Source organism: Camarhynchus parvulus, chromosome 1 (genome assembly GCF_901933205.1).
Source record: "Camarhynchus parvulus chromosome 1, STF_HiC, whole genome shotgun sequence".
In the NCBI taxonomy this organism is placed as follows: domain Eukaryota; kingdom Metazoa; phylum Chordata; class Aves; order Passeriformes; family Thraupidae; genus Camarhynchus; species Camarhynchus parvulus.
Genome location: NC_044571.1, coordinates 106,220,428 through 106,237,423, shown reverse-complemented (window position 1 = coordinate 106,237,423; position 16,996 = coordinate 106,220,428). Strand labels below are relative to the sequence as shown.

The 16,996-nt window shown below is 39.3% G+C and overlaps 1 protein-coding gene across 13 annotated transcripts in view; it reads right to left on the bottom strand.

Annotated features, from left to right (window-relative positions):
• Positions 1-1,962: 1,962 nt before the first annotated feature.
• ROBO2 (roundabout guidance receptor 2) overlaps positions 1,963-16,996 on the bottom strand; it is a 1,013,596-nt gene continuing 998,562 nt past the window's right edge. For 4 of the 13 annotated variants that reach the window (XM_030962445.1, XM_030962492.1, XM_030962511.1 and 1 more), the window contains 3 exons: positions 13,583-13,846; positions 8,332-8,532; positions 1,964-7,334 (listed from right to left, as the gene is read on the bottom strand). In XM_030962445.1, the coding sequence (XP_030818305.1) occupies positions 7,333-7,334; positions 8,332-8,532; positions 13,583-13,846 (467 nt within the window). In that variant the 3' untranslated portion in view covers positions 1,964-7,332. Of the gene's footprint in view, positions 7,335-8,331; positions 8,533-13,582; positions 13,847-16,996 lie in introns of all 13 variants that reach the window. The other 9 variants (XM_030962519.1, XM_030962538.1, XM_030962555.1 and 6 more) reach the window with 6 other exon arrangements.

The window sequence follows — 16,996 nt, the reverse complement described above, 5'->3', positions numbered from 1 at the left end:
AAACCTTAGATGGCCAAATCTGTTTCCTAATTGTTTTTGTGTTTCTCAGTCTTCTTTTGTCTTGCATAGGAGTAGGTAATTTCTGTGCCATCAATATCTCATTAAGGTGCCTTGGATCTGAAATGCCTTGCTTTGTTTTTAATTTTGTTTTCCAGGCTTTTTGCTACATTTTATGACACGGCATTTTTTGTTTGCTCGTTGCGGTCCATTTAGTCTCTGGCATTCCCTTTCCCCAGGTTATAGCTTTATTTGTTTCTCTGCCTGTTGGCACTCGAGGTGTATGTAAATTATTGTTGCATGCTTCAACATCACCACCTATTGCTCTTCATTTCCCCTAATGACAGTCCCATCTGAATGCTGGTGCCTGCTCAGGTTGTACATGTGTAGAAAATAACTTCAACTCACCCATGAGGTCTTTTTTAATTTTTCTTATTTTTCTTTTCACCCTCTTTCCTGTTGCTGTTTGCCTCAGACTTGTATTCATGAGGTGAGGAATAGAGCTGCACACTTTCTGCCTAGGGCAAAATCCTGCTGCCACTCCTGTGCAAGTAGCAGCTTAGAGGAAAAAGGAAGGGCATTCACACAAATAGCTAATCAAAGGGTTTTTAATGATACTCATTAGGAAAGAAATTCATTAACAAGCCAGCACAGAACATTCCCTGAAGGGAGAGTGATGTTACTGGTCACATCAAAGTCCCCACCTGACTAACACCTTTATTGCTGTTCATAGTAAGGCCAAGTTAGCAGCAAAATCAGTCGCATTCAGTTCCTGCCAAGCAAAAAGTCATCAAAGCATGGTCATGGAAACTGGATCAATTCTGGTTTACTAATAAAAATGGCTTTTCAACTTTTCACAGAGATGTATAGTTTAGCACCCACCACTGATGCTTTTGAATTCAAACAATTTTGCATTTCCTACCCTTCACTCTTTCCCCTGCTCTTTCTCTCTCTTTTATTTGGGTACCTCTGACCATGTGTTGCCCATGGCAGTGGTGTAGTCCTGCAGCACCACAAAGCTCAGCTGGATGGATGCCAGTGCCCCTTTTCCAACAGAAGTCTGCCAAAGGCAACCTCATGGCAAGGTTCAGTGGGGAGCCCCTCTGAACTGTGGGCAGATCCTTCACCCAGAGACAAAGAACCAGTGCAGGCCTGCCAGAGCTTCCCCCGCTGTCCAGGATAGATGCAACCTCTGAGCATCAGGGCTACTGCCAACCAGCAGGTGTAAAACTGCCTGGTTTTTATGCTCACACCATTACTTACCTATAAAAGGGACTCTATTTTTCTGCCAACTCATTCCTAGAGATTAGTAGCGGTATCTTGGGATGCTCACTTGCTCTGTAAAAATTAGGTTTTTTAAACAGACTGGAGAAGAAATCTCACTTTTATTGCATGGCCCTGATACAGCAGAGCTCAGTTATTAGAACAAATTGTAGCAAGCAGCTTCCTGGTTGTTATACCCACATAATTACTATGGGCTGCTACATGACACCCTGCTTCACTCTTATGCTTAGAGGCAAGATCTCCATTTTGCAAGGACAGAGCAAGTTCTATTATACATTTTACTGCCAAAGGAGGTCAATTAACTTTAATTGGTTCTAATTAGCACTTGCTCAAGCTGTTATATTCTTTACCTGCATCCGAGTGGCTCTCCAAGTGCTGCACAATGGATTCCTGCTTTTGAACACAAAGGAGAATTACTAATGGCATCCTTGAAGGCAAAAGATGCACTGATCAGCATGAATGGGGAACAAATATCAGCCCAAATAGCAGGCCTTTTTAGAAAAAAAACCCCACAAACATTTTGTGCCCATCTGGCTTTGATCAATTGAACTGAATGCAACTGTGCACCTTGTTGCTTGAAGTTAGAACAATGTAAGTACACAAATGCCATTATTCTTTACCACAACTTCTTTACAGATGAAAGTACTGGAAAATGCAAGGGGAGAGGGGGGGGGGGTGCAGGGACAGTGTTACAGCTCTGAAAAAAACCCAAATGGATCATTTCAATGGTAACCAAAAGAAAATACCAAGAAAAAGAAAAGAATTGTCAAACATACATCTGAAATGCTGTTTTCTGTGACTTTTGAACATTGTTTTAAAAGCTTTGTATTAAAGTGAAAGGTTTAAGTTTGGGCATTTTTGGTTTTTGATTGTTTGTTTGTTTGTTTGTTTTCATTCTCCTACAGCAAGAGGAATAACCTCACTCTTCAGCATAAACCATCAGAGTGCTCAGGATGTGGTGAGAACTCAGCAGTGAACTCAGGACTGCCTACAACAGACTGAATAAGGAGCCCCATACCAGAAGAGATGCTGCAATGCTGAGCTCTCCTCTAGGAACTTGTTTTCCGCTCAGGTCTTCCTGGATGCAGCTCCACAGTTAAATACAGTCAGGCCAAAGAGGAATCTAGCCCTCACACCAGCTGTGGAACTCAGAGCTGCTTCTCCCCAAATACCCACTGTGCACGTAGGCATGGCCCTCCATCTCCTGTGGGTCCTATGAAACATCTGTGGGTTGTATCTGTTAATTTGGGTGGAGGAGTGTTGGCAGGAAGGAGCTCAGTCCTGAAGGGAACCAGCTAGACGCAGCAGAGCAGATGTCTGGTGCCACTGCTCTCCTGTGTCCTCCTGAAATAATAAGCTTTTATCCACATATCCAGCCACTCAATGCATGCAGAGCACCTCCATGGCTCTTCTGCTCTTGCAGCCCCCCTGCCAGACACCCCAGATCCAGGGAACAGCATCAGCACTGAGTGCACAGAGCACAGCAGGAGAGCACTGAGAAGGAGCTGGGGGAAGGCAGTCCCAAAGTGTGACACACACCTCAGTGAGCTCAATGCAAACCCCCGTGGTGCCACAGGCATTGAAAACCTTCCCTGCCCCGAAAACTCCATCCTCAGAGAAGTGACCTTCCTCCAGGTGCTGACCTGCCTGGGATCCCCTGAAACCCACTGAGCCTGAAGCCACCAGGGCTCCTCTGCTGGAGCCTTCCTGGGCTCTGAGCAGCCAGGGCTGCTCAACCCTGAGCGTTCTCCACTCTCACCAGCTTGGATTAACCACACATTTAAAACAAAGCACCAGACTGAGTGTCCCCAGGATCTAGGCCTCCTATGGACTTTGGGTAATTTGTTTTCGTATGCAAAGCAAAAGCAATGAAGTTTATACACATCATTGCTTGTACTGTTCAAAATTGCATGTGAAACTGTGGTGGACTTGGCTGTTTCTAAACCAGTATGTGTTACTTATTTTAGTATTACTTTTTCCCTTTTTCCTGCTATTTGAATTTGCCTCCTAAATGAAATGCCCGCTCCCCACATGGTTTTCAAAAACAATTTATTTTTTAGCTAATGTGTTCCAGATAGATGGAACACAAAACATGTGTTAAAAAAATTAAAAATTAAATTAAAAAATCCTCCCTCAGCAAACAAGCACCCCCCAATCTTTACAAAAGGTCAACTTTTTTCTCTCTAGTTCCCCTGCTAAGACTCCAAAAGGCCATTAACCATAAAAAAACACCCCAAACTGCATAAATTGTAGACAAGCCAAAGGAGCTGCCTGTAATTTTTTCTTTTTAAAATTGAAGTTCCTGCCAAAATCTCCCCCAGCCCTATTCCCTTTCCTCTTTCAGTTGTGAGGACTCTTTCTCAGCCTCAGTACACACCTCTTGTCGTGGCTGGCAATGCATGGGCTGAGGCAAGCATAAACCAGCATATAATTATTTCAAACAGTCATGTCTTCCTTTTGCACTGGTGTGCAGTTAAATTAACACACTTAAAAACATTCCATGCATCTTATCTTTAGTACTTTTCCCAAGGAATGGTATTTCTGTTGCATTTCAGGTGACAACCAAAAGGTATTCCAAAGGTTTACTGACTTGGGTATGTGCTTGAGAAATAAAGGGAAAAAAAAAGGAACATCAAAAAAGGAAATGTCTGTTCCTTGCATCACTGAAATGGCTGCCCATACAGCAATACACCACTGAAACACATGGAACAATTCATTATTTGGTCCTTCAGCCCTCCTGCATTTAAAATTGACCATGTATTCAGCACAAAGATCAAGAAAAAACTGACCTATCCATACACTTTGGGGTATTCCTGTACTGGGTTGGCAGTAGCTCCACCAGTACCAAACCCCAGGTCTGAGGGTTCAGACCAGGTTTTACAAATCCACTGCTCTGTGGGCTTTAGGCAGAGCCAGCTGTGCCTCCTCAGGGCTTGCCCCACACTGAGGGAACACAGCTACAAGCAGAATACTCACTGGAATAGCTGTATCAGTGTAATTACAGAGGTACAACTGTTCCAGGAGAGACAGGACATTAAACAGAAACCCCTAGGACAGGCAATGTTTACCACTGGCTTAGTTCAAAAAACAGTGTAAAAAATGTTCCTTGTCACCTGTAAGTGGACAGTGATGATTATAGCTCAGTCTATGTTATTATTGCCTGATTTTCCCTGTTTGGGTTTTCACATATTGACTCCTTACTCAAGGTCTTTTAACATAGATTTGAAATGTGAATATGTTTTATTTTTCCCCAGTAAATATACAATACACACTTCAACAGTACTATTAACCAACTTCTTATGCCAATTAAACTTTGCTGCACTAACAATACCAATGAAACACATTAAGAGGTCATACTTTTTCGTGAACAAACTGTAGCCAATAAACAGTTTAAAAAAAAAAAATTAAAAAACAATTCTAAGTGCTGCCACAACATCCCTTTTCTTTAAACACATTATTCACAATAAATGTTTTCATTTTTTTAAAAAAGAAGAATACTTCTTTTAAAATAGTAAATTAAATGGCATTTTAAAAAATATGTACTGTGGTTCATTGGAAGTACACTGTATAGAAAAGAGAGAGAAAAAAAAAGAGACATCACCTGTAAGATAATGGAGACACTTTGCCATACACAACAACACCTTATGTAATATTGTAAGCAAATTATTAATGAACAAAAATGTACAGAAGCAGATGGACAAGTTAGTGAATATCATGGTACTGAACAGCTTTAATACTGACACACATTTGCTTTCCAGTGGAAGAGATAAAACACATATTTGAAAGGAATTGGAATGGCTTTATCAACCTCTAAAGATAATGAATTTTGAATAGAACAGAGTGAGTAAGGTGTTCCACCAAAGCTCAGCACAAGCTTTTGAATTAAATGGGGAAAAAACAACTATCAGCGACTGAGTTAAACATTTTCCAGAGAATTAAATTTGAATTGTACTCTGAATAGTCTTCTCTTCATATGGTATATACCAAAATAAAAACCATGCACATGTAATTATGCTGCATTCTTTATCTTACTTGAACATTTTTGAACATTTTAAAGTTATGTTTTTAACTATAGTGTTTTAACAAGCAGGAAAATGGCATATACTCATTGGTCACATATGTAAATAAATTCATACTTTTTTTCCTCAACTTATTTTTGCTTGTAACTTGCTAAATAACACATCTTGACCTTAAGGGAGCTAACTAGCATTTTTCAATATTCAATAGTGCTGAGTTATAGTTGATGGCTGTCGTGTTTTATCTTATCATGGAACAAGTTAATGAAATGAAAAGCAACACATACTTAGCATCGTAATTTACTTTTCTAAAATTCTGCCATGACAAAAAGTGTTCTTAATACTGGTGAGCTCCAAGGCAAAATATAAAACAACATAGAATGGTTATATGAAAAGGGTATTCAATGGAAACTTGTGTTCATGGTCAGATAACTAACAGAAATAAGCTGTAAGATGCAATATTTAAATTAAGCATCAAAATAATGGGTGGGTTAGCTACACACAATATTCTACGAAAAGCTTGAGAATTTATTCTTTGAGATTTGAGAGGTAAAGAAGACTTGGACCAAGTCATGAAAATTAATGAAGAGACAGGATGCTGTCATTAATGTCCACTTACAGAGTCTGGTTTATTCAAAAAGTGTATAAACATGCGTTATTTCCTCATCATAGTAGAGTTTGAAGCCGCTCACTAAAACACAGGTCAAAGATTTCCTTTGCTTATATCCAACTTTTTGATGTATTGTATTGCCAGAAATATACTTAATGCAAGTCAAAAATAATTTGACCATTGCTTTCCTTCCAAAAACTGAACATTTTACTACAAATTTAGTGGATCCAACTTCAGCTCTTGCAGGCTTCAGGTATGGAACAGAAAGGCTTGTGTAGACTGCATCAAAACAATTAATGTCATGAATTTCAGTGGTGCAGCTTTATCCTCTATTGTACTGTACATGTATTGGAAAGATGAAATAAGATCTCTGACATTTCAATTTTTTGGAAGCAGCCTGAATATGTCTTAGTAATAAATTGCATACTTATCTTCTTACTAGGTATTCCTTGTGTTTATGTGGTTTGTTTCCCCTGAAAAATCTCTGTCCTACGTTTTGGGCTAGAAAAATTAACGGTGATAATTCTTTTAAAACTGCAAAATAAAAACAGCTTTAGTGAAACACCTTAAGTTCTTTTATTTGTAGCAAGGTTTGTTTTTCTTCCCCTTAGTGGCATGGGATGACTAAAAGCAGATACTAAGGGTATCACTCTAGTGAAAGGGTCTAGGCCATCTCATGCTACCTTTAGTTTTCATTTTCACTCTTTAATCTCACACTTCCAACTTCTGACCCCTTCTTAAATAGGAAGAGCAACTATGTTGCTTGATTTTAAAAAGTTTAAATCTGTTTCTAATGTCTTCACTGACATCAGTTTTGCCTGTCACTTTCTCATTTCTACACCCCAATGGAAAACCACCTAACACACTCCTTTACATCCAAAGTAGCTTACAGGATGTAAACCTTCTTCACACATTCAGTCTCCTTTTTTCTTCATGTCATGAGGAGTAGAGTTTTGTGCTTATCACCAAATAAAATTGCAGTGCAAACTTTAAACATAAAAGTTACACAATTAAAAGTTAATATATGGCACCACAGCCTATTAATTCACATATAGTACAACAGACCAGTAAAAACAGACATGAATATGAACATAGCTAAAAAGAAGGTGAGCTTGCATAGCAATGCAACAAAAGAAATTATATACAGAAGGAAATCCTTTTAATCCTGGAGGGTGATTTTTTTTCTTTCTTTTTTTTTATATACTCCTGACAAGGAATAGTTTAAGGTGGATGGTGTATTCAAGAGAAGAACACAAGTAAAGTATCTGTGGGATATGTGTGGCTGTGTGTCTTTACATTGCATTTACAGTTCTTTTAATAGTACATAAATAAAGAAAATGTTCATTGCACTGTTTAGTGTCATCACTTCCATGAGTTCAGACCTGATGGTCCATCAGAGCAGCTTGCAATGTGTCTTCTCAACTACTCTATAGAGAGAAACAAAAGAGAGAGAAAGAGGTTGTAATAAGGAGAAAAAACCACACAAAATAAAGCCTATGGCAATATTACTGCAGCACAGGATGAATATTCAATAGGTTGTGAGAGCAGGGTTAATTGCTTCCAAGATGAAAAGCGAGGGATGCTAAAATTTAGCACTTACCAACACCATATCTGAGACTGCACATTTCAGGGCTCCTGGGTCACCATTAGCTCTCTTACAGCTACAGGGCAGTAAGTGCCAGGAGCTGCTGAGGGTTTGGCTGCAGCAAGAGGAGGCAGACAATTCCAGCAGCTCCACTGCTTTTATGACCATTAATAAATTTATTAAACACACCAGTATGCCTGAGTATGCTGGGGTTTTGATGTTCTTTCTCAAACAACAGAGTCAAACCTTTGGGCAGCTGGTACTGCCAGCACGTACATAGCATCAATATGGTTTCATAAAAACTTTAACAGATAGTGAGTGATAATAGAAAACAAATTTGGAAAACAATTTCCCTGTCCTGGGATGCTGAGGAAAGAAGTGGAGATATAAAACTGAAAAAGAGTGGTACACAATCAAGAGAAGACGACCTCCATCTAAGAGAATACTTCTCATCAAGCGACAGGAATTTAAGGAGAAGGCTGAGGAAATCTGTCACTGGCATTTCCAAGACAACAACACTACACTTTGCCAAAGAAAAATACTCCAAGTTACTAGAATTACTTCTCAATTTTCCCCATGCTTCACTAGCATTACACACAGAGAGACGTACCGTGTAGATAACTTTGGCACAGCTTACACAGATTTGAACTGGTCCAAAGCAAGGAACAGAAGGACAACATTTGTTTGCCATCACATGCAATACGCCTCAGAAGGCAAGAAGACCTGCACAAAGCTTAATCTGATTATCACACACAACTTCCTACTCCCTTCACAAGAGATTTATAATTTTTTTCTTTTATCTATTTGAGAGTTTTAACTGGAGCTGGAGGTAAACTTACATAATTCACCAGTAAACTGTCCTTGACTGTTTGCTCCCACATAGCCTATATCGAGAAGGTCACTGGCATTGCGTTGGTGACCCCCTCGCAAGACTTCACCTTTTCTGGGTCCAGTTGATCCTTTAGAAGAAGATGTTCCTGAAGAGCTGTGGCCACCAGGGGATGGGAAGTTGGGTTTACTATATGGTACGAGTGCCTCTTCTAGAAAAGCAAAACAAAGCAAAATAAATACCAATGAAGACCTAGAAGTAGGAATAAACAGGCTATTCATTTATGCATGTCATATTCATTCATATCTGTCTTTTCTCTTGCTTTATAGCATAACAATTTTACATAAGAAAATATACAACTAAGAGTTGTATCCCAAGGACAGAGAAGCCAGTATGAATTTAAATCTTGCTTCCTTGTGAACTCCTAAGTCAGTTTGTATTAATTATAAGAAGTCTAGATTCATTATGAATAAGAGATCATGAATCATAGATACTTTAATAAAAATAGGTGAACATGCAATTTCCAAAACAATGAAGCTATGATTAGATTTTTGCTTCAAGCCTACATAAATGTGCTTTTTCCTTTTCTTTAGCTTAAATTATGGCAACATTACCCCAATCAGTTTAGATAAAGAATGACAATATCAGCTAATTTAATTAGCTTACAGCAACTCAGTAATTTCTAATGATGCAAAGTACACTGACAATTTTTTTTTAACTGGTGTTGAATTACATTGGAAAATATTATATTATGCATTGCAGTTGTAATATTTGGGGCGGATAAAAAATCCTGCAGCTTGTTTCACATTCCATTATGAGCAAAAGGCTTACTTTTGCTCACTTGGATTCTTTTTCTGTGAAGACCTGTAATAATGAACTGCTTTCAAAAGCAGGATTAATGGCAATAAGGCATAAGACTGTAAGTCTTCATATAGCATGAAGTAAAACAAGACATCACTTCTGATTAGTGTTTCCTGGAGATATTGTTGTAATAATCCAAATCTAAGAAGCATAACAGCAGAACTGATTTAACACTGAAATAGAAACACTATTTTATTTCTTTGCTGTGTATGTTCCACTTTTGCCCTCTCAGAAGCTGAAGAAAGAGATCTTGCTAAATATAGTTTGAGTCAAGAAAGAATATGAGTATATATGCCTAACCTCAAACACAGCATTGTCCCTTCTGAAATCAGTGGGATTTCTACTGCTTCAATCTTGCCTTTTTTTCAAAGTGAATTTAGGTCCAAAGGGGTTTCTTTATTTTGGTTTTCCAATTGTCTTCACTTTTAAACAACCTTTTGAGGAGAAATGGACTTTCTTTGACAGAGGGCAGGAACACAGAAAAAAAAGTAGGTGGGGATGGTTGGAAAGAAAGAGGAGATAAAAATGCTTTTATTCACAAGCTTGAAGCCTTTGTAAAGACTGCAGCAGAAGTATAATTAACTTAGAGAAGTGCTAAATGAGAAGAAATTTGTGGAAGAAACCCAGGATTTCGTTATTTGCCACAAGAGAGTGGGATGTGGGGATTCCCCACGTGAGCTGCCATTGAACTGAGCCTGATTTTAAGTTAAATCTGTTGCAGAAGAGGGCGGGCAGCTGACTTCTTTCCCTGCCAAAGTATCTCCCTCTGGTCCGCCAAGGGACAAAAATTGTGCTGCAGGACGTAAGGGCATTATCAGTGTTCTGTGCTATGACTGTATGTTGTCCTTGCTGAAAAAAAAAAGAAATTCTTGAAAGACTCTGTAAAATGGTATTTAACAGCCACAGTCTCTCCCAAATTATGTTACTTGTTTTTTTATATATCAAGACCTAACAATAGAGTCAGATGCAAACCTGGTTTCCAAAGGCTGGCTAAAATATGGGACAGTTTGCATTAAGGCAGCAATAAAGCAAGTGGCATAAATCAGTTTAGCAGAAAGCTGGATACATTTTTAAAGGATGAAAACAAAAGTCACTAGCATAGCAAAAGAGTTGGAAGATGACATATATAGTCAATTGATTTGTTTTTCTAGCTGGTGGACTCAGGATAAGGCCTCCTTCGGGTTCAATGAAATATTGAGGAAAAACGACCATGAATAAATATAAAGTGCATTATCATTATAGAGCATATGGTATGTTAAATTATCTGTTGTGCCCTCAGAAATAATCATAATCCATAAAATAAGGAATTGTGACATAAACAAAGGCTAGATTTTACACAATATTCTAGCACATGAAAAGTAGTTGTCTCCAGTCCTGAGAATGGGCTCACATTTATTAAACTCTCCAAACAGTGCCCCATGTTCAGGCCTGCAAAGAATATGGGGAGGTTTTGGTGGTGCCTTACTTTTTGAAGTACTGAACAATTAATTCGAAGATATAATTCTAGCCCCCGTGAAATCAGGATGTGTGTGTAACAATGCTTCTATACCTCAAAAAATAACCAAAAGGCTTTTCCTGCTATCAAAATTATTGTAACCTGATCTAGCACCACTTTCATCGGGAGGGAGCTGAGAATGTCATATTTGATGTGCTTTAACTCCAGTTCTACAATGAAGCCACTGCCAGGAACTCAGTGATCTTGTTCATACTGAAAGCAACCAGTGGAAACAGAGATCCCAGAATAAGGTATTTTTATTCTATTCAACTTCAAACTAAAGGCCTTACTTTCAAAATTTCCCTCACGCTTGGTAACATCTTAAATAAATCCCATAAGTTGCATCTATTTTCTGGAAGCTGTTAACTAATACTAACAACTCTTTTCTGGAAATGCATTGAAAACTGTGACAGAATGGATTTCCAATATGCCATTAATAAAGGAAAAGGGAAGAAGCACAATTAATATTATTAAAACACCCAAATTCAGTGATATAAACCAGCATCACGCACAAGAGTAGCCTTTTTAAAATCTACCAGAGAGAAGAGTGACGAGCAACAAAGCTGCAGTGCAAGAGGTTGGAAAGACAATGCAGACAGAGAGATATGAAGCCCTGGCCCATCTTGTGTACAAACTTTGTGAACTCCTCACGCCAGGATAAACTCATAGCATCTCCTAGAGGCATCCTTTTTTATGCATAAAGGATATGCACTTGCTCTTGGCATCCTGAATTTGACAGGAACAGGGTACCTGCAACCACTTCAGTTTAGGGCACTGGAAGTGTCAAGATCAAGTTCTCTTTGTTTATGGACAGATAAATACATGCCCTGCAGGATGGGAATTTTACTCCTGGATGAGCTCTGCATCTCAGAATAAATGACAAATTCTATTTACACACTTGTGATACAGAGGAAAAAGAAGGGACTTCTTTCTAAGCGGGTCAGAGAAGCATCCTTAATAACAATTTCCAAGGAAATGAGAACTGTAAAGTATATTTGGGCTATTTTCTATATGTTTGTATATCTTCTAAACTGCAATTAAAATTGCCATTTCACCAAGCAGCATGAATTTCACACACTATTTTTAAACTGTGACTTCACATTGTGATTTCAGAACATGAACAGCCACTCCCTTGTTTATGCAGTCAACAGTTTAGGGGGTTTTAACAGTACCATTATTGTTATTTTTTAAAATATGAACTGCATTTAAAATATTTACATTTTAAATACAGGTAGCAGTATTTTCTCTAGGAGGACTTTATTCAGTAAATCCTGTCCCCATGACAGATTCATCTGCACACTGCCCTTCTTTTTATAGTATGTCAATGGCACTAACGTGTTAGATTAACAAGGAGCTCCAAGAGTGAATAAAATCAAGAAAAATATGGATGATAAGAGTACCTCTAGTGTGACTGTGGGAGCTACATAGATAAGAGAAGAAACAGTGTAACCCTACAAAAAAACTTCACACGCAGTATAATTTTTTGTTTAAATCTTATTTGCCCTCTTGTATCACTCTAATCAGCACTGCACTGGGATGAGGTGATTAATGGGTTAAAGAAAACGCCCTAGGATAAAAGAGCAGCTTTTACTTGAGGTCAGGCTGAGAGAGGGAAACTGTGAATATTGTAGAAACCCAACTCCAGCCTAGCATCACCTCCTGTGCACATTTGTGCAGACTTGAAATTCATTTAGGTGCTAAAGTCAGCTTGGGGCAAGGTGCAGGTCCTGTATGAAAGTGAAAACCTGTGCTGTAATCTTGCTGGGCTTAAGAGATGAATGCTACTTTGTCATAGCCTGGAATAAAGAGAAGAGAGGGTTTTTAATGCAGCTGAAAGGAATGTCAGTAGCTCAGAAGGATCAGCACGTAAAAACTGCTGCCAACTTGGAAGCAGGTTGAAAGAACTGGAAAATGTGGCCCTATATGTACAAATAAATACATCTAACAAAAGATACTCTAAAAATCTCTCTCTTTCCCTGCTGGCCCGAAACTGTTCCTATTTTCTCCATCGCTATGCTTGAGAATATTATTAATTTCCAAAACACTGCAAAGAGTGCACTGAGTCAGGTGCTAATGAGATTTCACTGTTGCAGAGGGGAAGACAACTGGATCATGAGCTCCCATTTCACTTTGCCTTTCCTTATTTTCCGGCCTGACCCTTGCCAGTGCTCTCCCAGAGAGGTGTGAGGTGATCCTAGAGCCCTGCCAGGCACAGAACCCCTCAGCAGAGGGGTGGAGCAGCCCTCTCAGAATCTCTGCTGGTCAAGAGACCCCGAGATACGTACAAGTCTCTTTTTCCAGCCCGGGAGTCGATGAAGGAGTCAGGATTCCTCAGCTGTGATTTTCAAGGTTGTTTATAATTTCTTATCTATAACATTCTTTCCCTGGCCTGCTGAGGTCCGTTCAGCAGGTCAGTCAGAGGCACACGACCACCCCCAGAGGTGGTGTTGTCTTTTATACTAAAAACTACATGCACATTATTTACAATAATTTCCCAATACCTATCACCTATGTTAGGCAGTGTGTTCCTAACTTCAACCAACCCAAAAGTGCCAGCATCACACAGAATATGGAGGTTAGGAAGAAGGAGAAAGAAGGGCAAAACATGCCTAAATTCCTCCATCTTGGGACCCCGAGCCCCCATTCTAAAACCCCAAAAATCTACTTTTCACCCTGTGACAAACTAACTATCATTCTACTTAAACTCTCTTGACTTGTAATTCTTCATATAAAGGTGGTAAAATGGGTCAAAATGAGTCAAATTCAATGGCACAGGGGTCTTGGGCTCTGTGCCAAGGTCTCTGAGCCCCCTGGCAGAGGCTCGAGCCATCCAGGGCAGCCAGAGGGATGTCCTGGCTTCCGACACAGCCCCTGCCTGGCCTCGGCTGGTGCAGCGCGCACACACCTGATCCGAAGGCTTGTTTGTGTTGGGCTTTCCTGAAATCCTCTTGGCGGTCTGTAGAGCTTATCCACTCCTGGGCTTGCCGCTGCCACTCTAGTGATGTCCTAGCGGGCCGGTCCAGGGAGCTCTTTGTGTCATCTACGTTGGCTGCTGCGTGCTGCCTCTCCAGAGAGCTCCCCTTCCTCTCGGCAGAGCCTCCGCGCTGGCCGGGCACTATGGGCTGCCTTAAACCCTGACCGGGGGGCGGGTCGGGTGGTGGTGGAAGATCTAAAAAATGTGAATAACATTCAGGTGAACTGATTTTTTTCTTTCAACTGAAACAGAAGGTCTGCTTTCGACGCTGAAAAGTGCCTTGCAAATGGTACGAGCCACCAAATCGGTTTTAAAAGGAGGAAATTTCATGTTAATCGGAAAAGGGTTTCGACTTCTGCTAGCTCTTTATTCTGGATGCTGTGTTTCTGCCTCTTTCTAACTTCCATAAAAATCCATAGGCTCTGAGCCCTGACTTACGCTTCCAAGCATGGGACTGTACTCCAGCTGTTTTGTTCAGTAACAGCAAGGAATTAAGAAAGGCTGTGGAAAACTGATCCATGCCAGTTGACAATTTCCCTCCATCCTAGTGGGGCTCGCTGCATCCTGGTTTTGGGCTACACTTTCAGCTCGAGGTGTAAACTCAAAATCTAACATAGAACTTCATCAAAATGAATAAAATGCCACAAATATTGGGAAAATTTAACTGTGAAACCTCCTGTCATTGAAAAAGCACCAGTACATCTCTGACCAATGTGTTTAAATGGAACCACCAAACAATGGGTGAGCATTTTAGTCAACGAAATGAAGAGCTGGACTTTTCAGAGAGTAGAGGATGGCCACTCTTAAGTTTAGCAGTCCTGCAAATATAACCAATTAAAACACAATTTCAGCTAACAGAAAGACACTTCCCTGGTCTCTAACAACTTCTGTCCTTTTCAAGTTTGTGACTTGGACTACTAAGATGCTTGTAGAATTGAATGTCAACCTTCTAAATACATTTGTGGGGGCAAAAACTGCACTTTTTTATGAGTCCATGACCCAAAGTAATGATAGACTCAGGATAATTCTAATTCTAAATGCAACTTTTCATGTAAATGATATAATAGACTCAATAGTCCAGATTATTTAAAAAAAAAAAAAATCAGAAAAATGAAGCATCTTTAGTATCATAATGAAAATTCTTCTATATCATATACACATTTTTTACAAGGAACAGTTTTTGATAATTCTGTTTTGGGGCAATGAATAGCCCAAGTAAATCTCTGCAGCCACACCAACTTCACAAAAACCTGTGTTAGCTTACAGTAGATTTGGGTCTGACCTGTTTTCTAGTCCTTTCCACCTTACTGTATTGTGAAGATTTATCAAGGAATTGAACTTGGCTCAGTAACAGGCATGGAAAAGTAAACCTCTGTTTTGCCTGCAGGGAAGTCTGATGTTTATAACTCTAGTGCAACTGAAATTCATTTTATAAATTGGTCAGGAGGCCTTTGGAGGGAGTTTATTTCAAAGTCTCTAATCCAGCTTTATATAATGCTTTATATAATGCTACACAGAATATTTTTCATGTCCTTGCTGTAAGAGGTGATACTTATACCTCACATATGGAGGAGAAATTCTTCCAAAGTTACTGGGATGTCATTCCAGTCAACACTATCTCTTACAGAAATATGAGATGTCCAGGTTATTTGTGTTTTCAAGAGAAAAAAGTTGTACCCAGTGATGCTCCTGTGCCTTTGCTCACAGCTGCAGTGCTGTGCCCAGATTAAGATAAGCACCCTCTGGCGAGAGCAGCCTTTTAATAATCTGTCAGAGAGCTTGGTGCATGCTTTATGTTCAGCACTAATTTATTTGAGAAATTTTTCATTATGAATATAGATGCGACCTTTCATGACAATGACTGCACTTGAGTTACTGTAGGTGGAAGCAGGAGGGTATGGGAGCTTGCCAATGTTAAAATTGCTTTATAGTGCTGGCTTCCAAAGTGGCATTTCTTATAATTGATTTTATTGCCATCATAACCAGTTAATGTACAGAACCACAACACTGGCATCTGCTTATGCAATCTGAAATAGAGATCACTGAAGTTGTGATTTATATGCACTTTGTGGAGATGCATTGAATCCAATAAACACAGCCATAACATGACATAGGACTATGCAATTTTCCCAGATAAAATATTTACTGTTCAATATAAGCAAAAATTTCAAGTAGTAGCATAGAAAAAAAAAAGTTAAAATTATTGCAGTATTAAAGTTTAAAAAGACTACCCTACTTCAGAAATTGCTGTCTAATAGTTGTTATTAATTAGATACTTAAAAGGAAAGAAGGCTTGTACTTAAACTATATTGCATGTTCTAGAGCTGGCTGCAACTCCTGGAATTACCGTAGAGTTATGGTGTTGATCTACTGCTAACCTGATTATTGCTTTTATCCATCCACAAAACAAGCATAAAGACTGACTTATGCATAGAAGTGAAATGAAACACCATGTTTGTAAATTTCCTTGGGTGCTTTAAACCTATGGAGGAGTTGAAGAGAAAAATAAAATTGATCTTGTAATGAAGCTTCACAGAATTCTAGAAGAACTACAGGTACTTTGGAATTAACATAAACTGGCTCTGGCCTGAGTACAAACTTACTGAACTGTGTTACAAGTGTCTGAGAAGATCTGTAAGAACAGTTACTAATTGTAGCCAAACATCAGCTGACTAAACTGTTTCTTCACCTCCTTAACTCAGGTTGACAGCCACAGTAACACCTACCTGTCCTTTTTAATAAAAGAAGCTGGAAGGGAGCTTCATTTGGAAAGGTGGCTTTTGATTTGCTCTACAACTTACATCCTGCACTGTAAATCTTGTACCTTAGTAAATAACTAAACGTTTTCTGCTCTCTTGTCTGGGTTGATCAAAAGATCCCATCTAAGTCATGAGTTTCTTCCTCCAAAACCACTGAGAATGGTCTTGCCTTGCCTTGGCTTTCCTACCCCTGCTAAAGGGGTAACAGATGTCAACTGAGTTAGAAGCCCCAGATCCTCACAGGAAGACAGATTACCACATAAAGGCAATCATGTTAAGCATTCCATCATGTCAATCTGTTCAGAGAAATTCTGAGTTTAGAAATGCAGGGACTTCAGTGGGATTTTCAGTGAGGATACCCAAAGTGGTAACACTGATTCACCCTACTTCCATCTAAATCTCATTTATCCTTCAGGTGGTAGGGAAAATGCCTGAAAGCCTGCACTGAGCTAGTAACTTTCTAGGTCAGTAGGATGTCATCCAGACTTTCATTTTGAAGCCTCTAATGGCAGGATTATCAAACCTGCAAGGCAATTCATAAGTACATTGGTGGGGAGGTGACGGTCTTATTGATTCTGTAATGGAG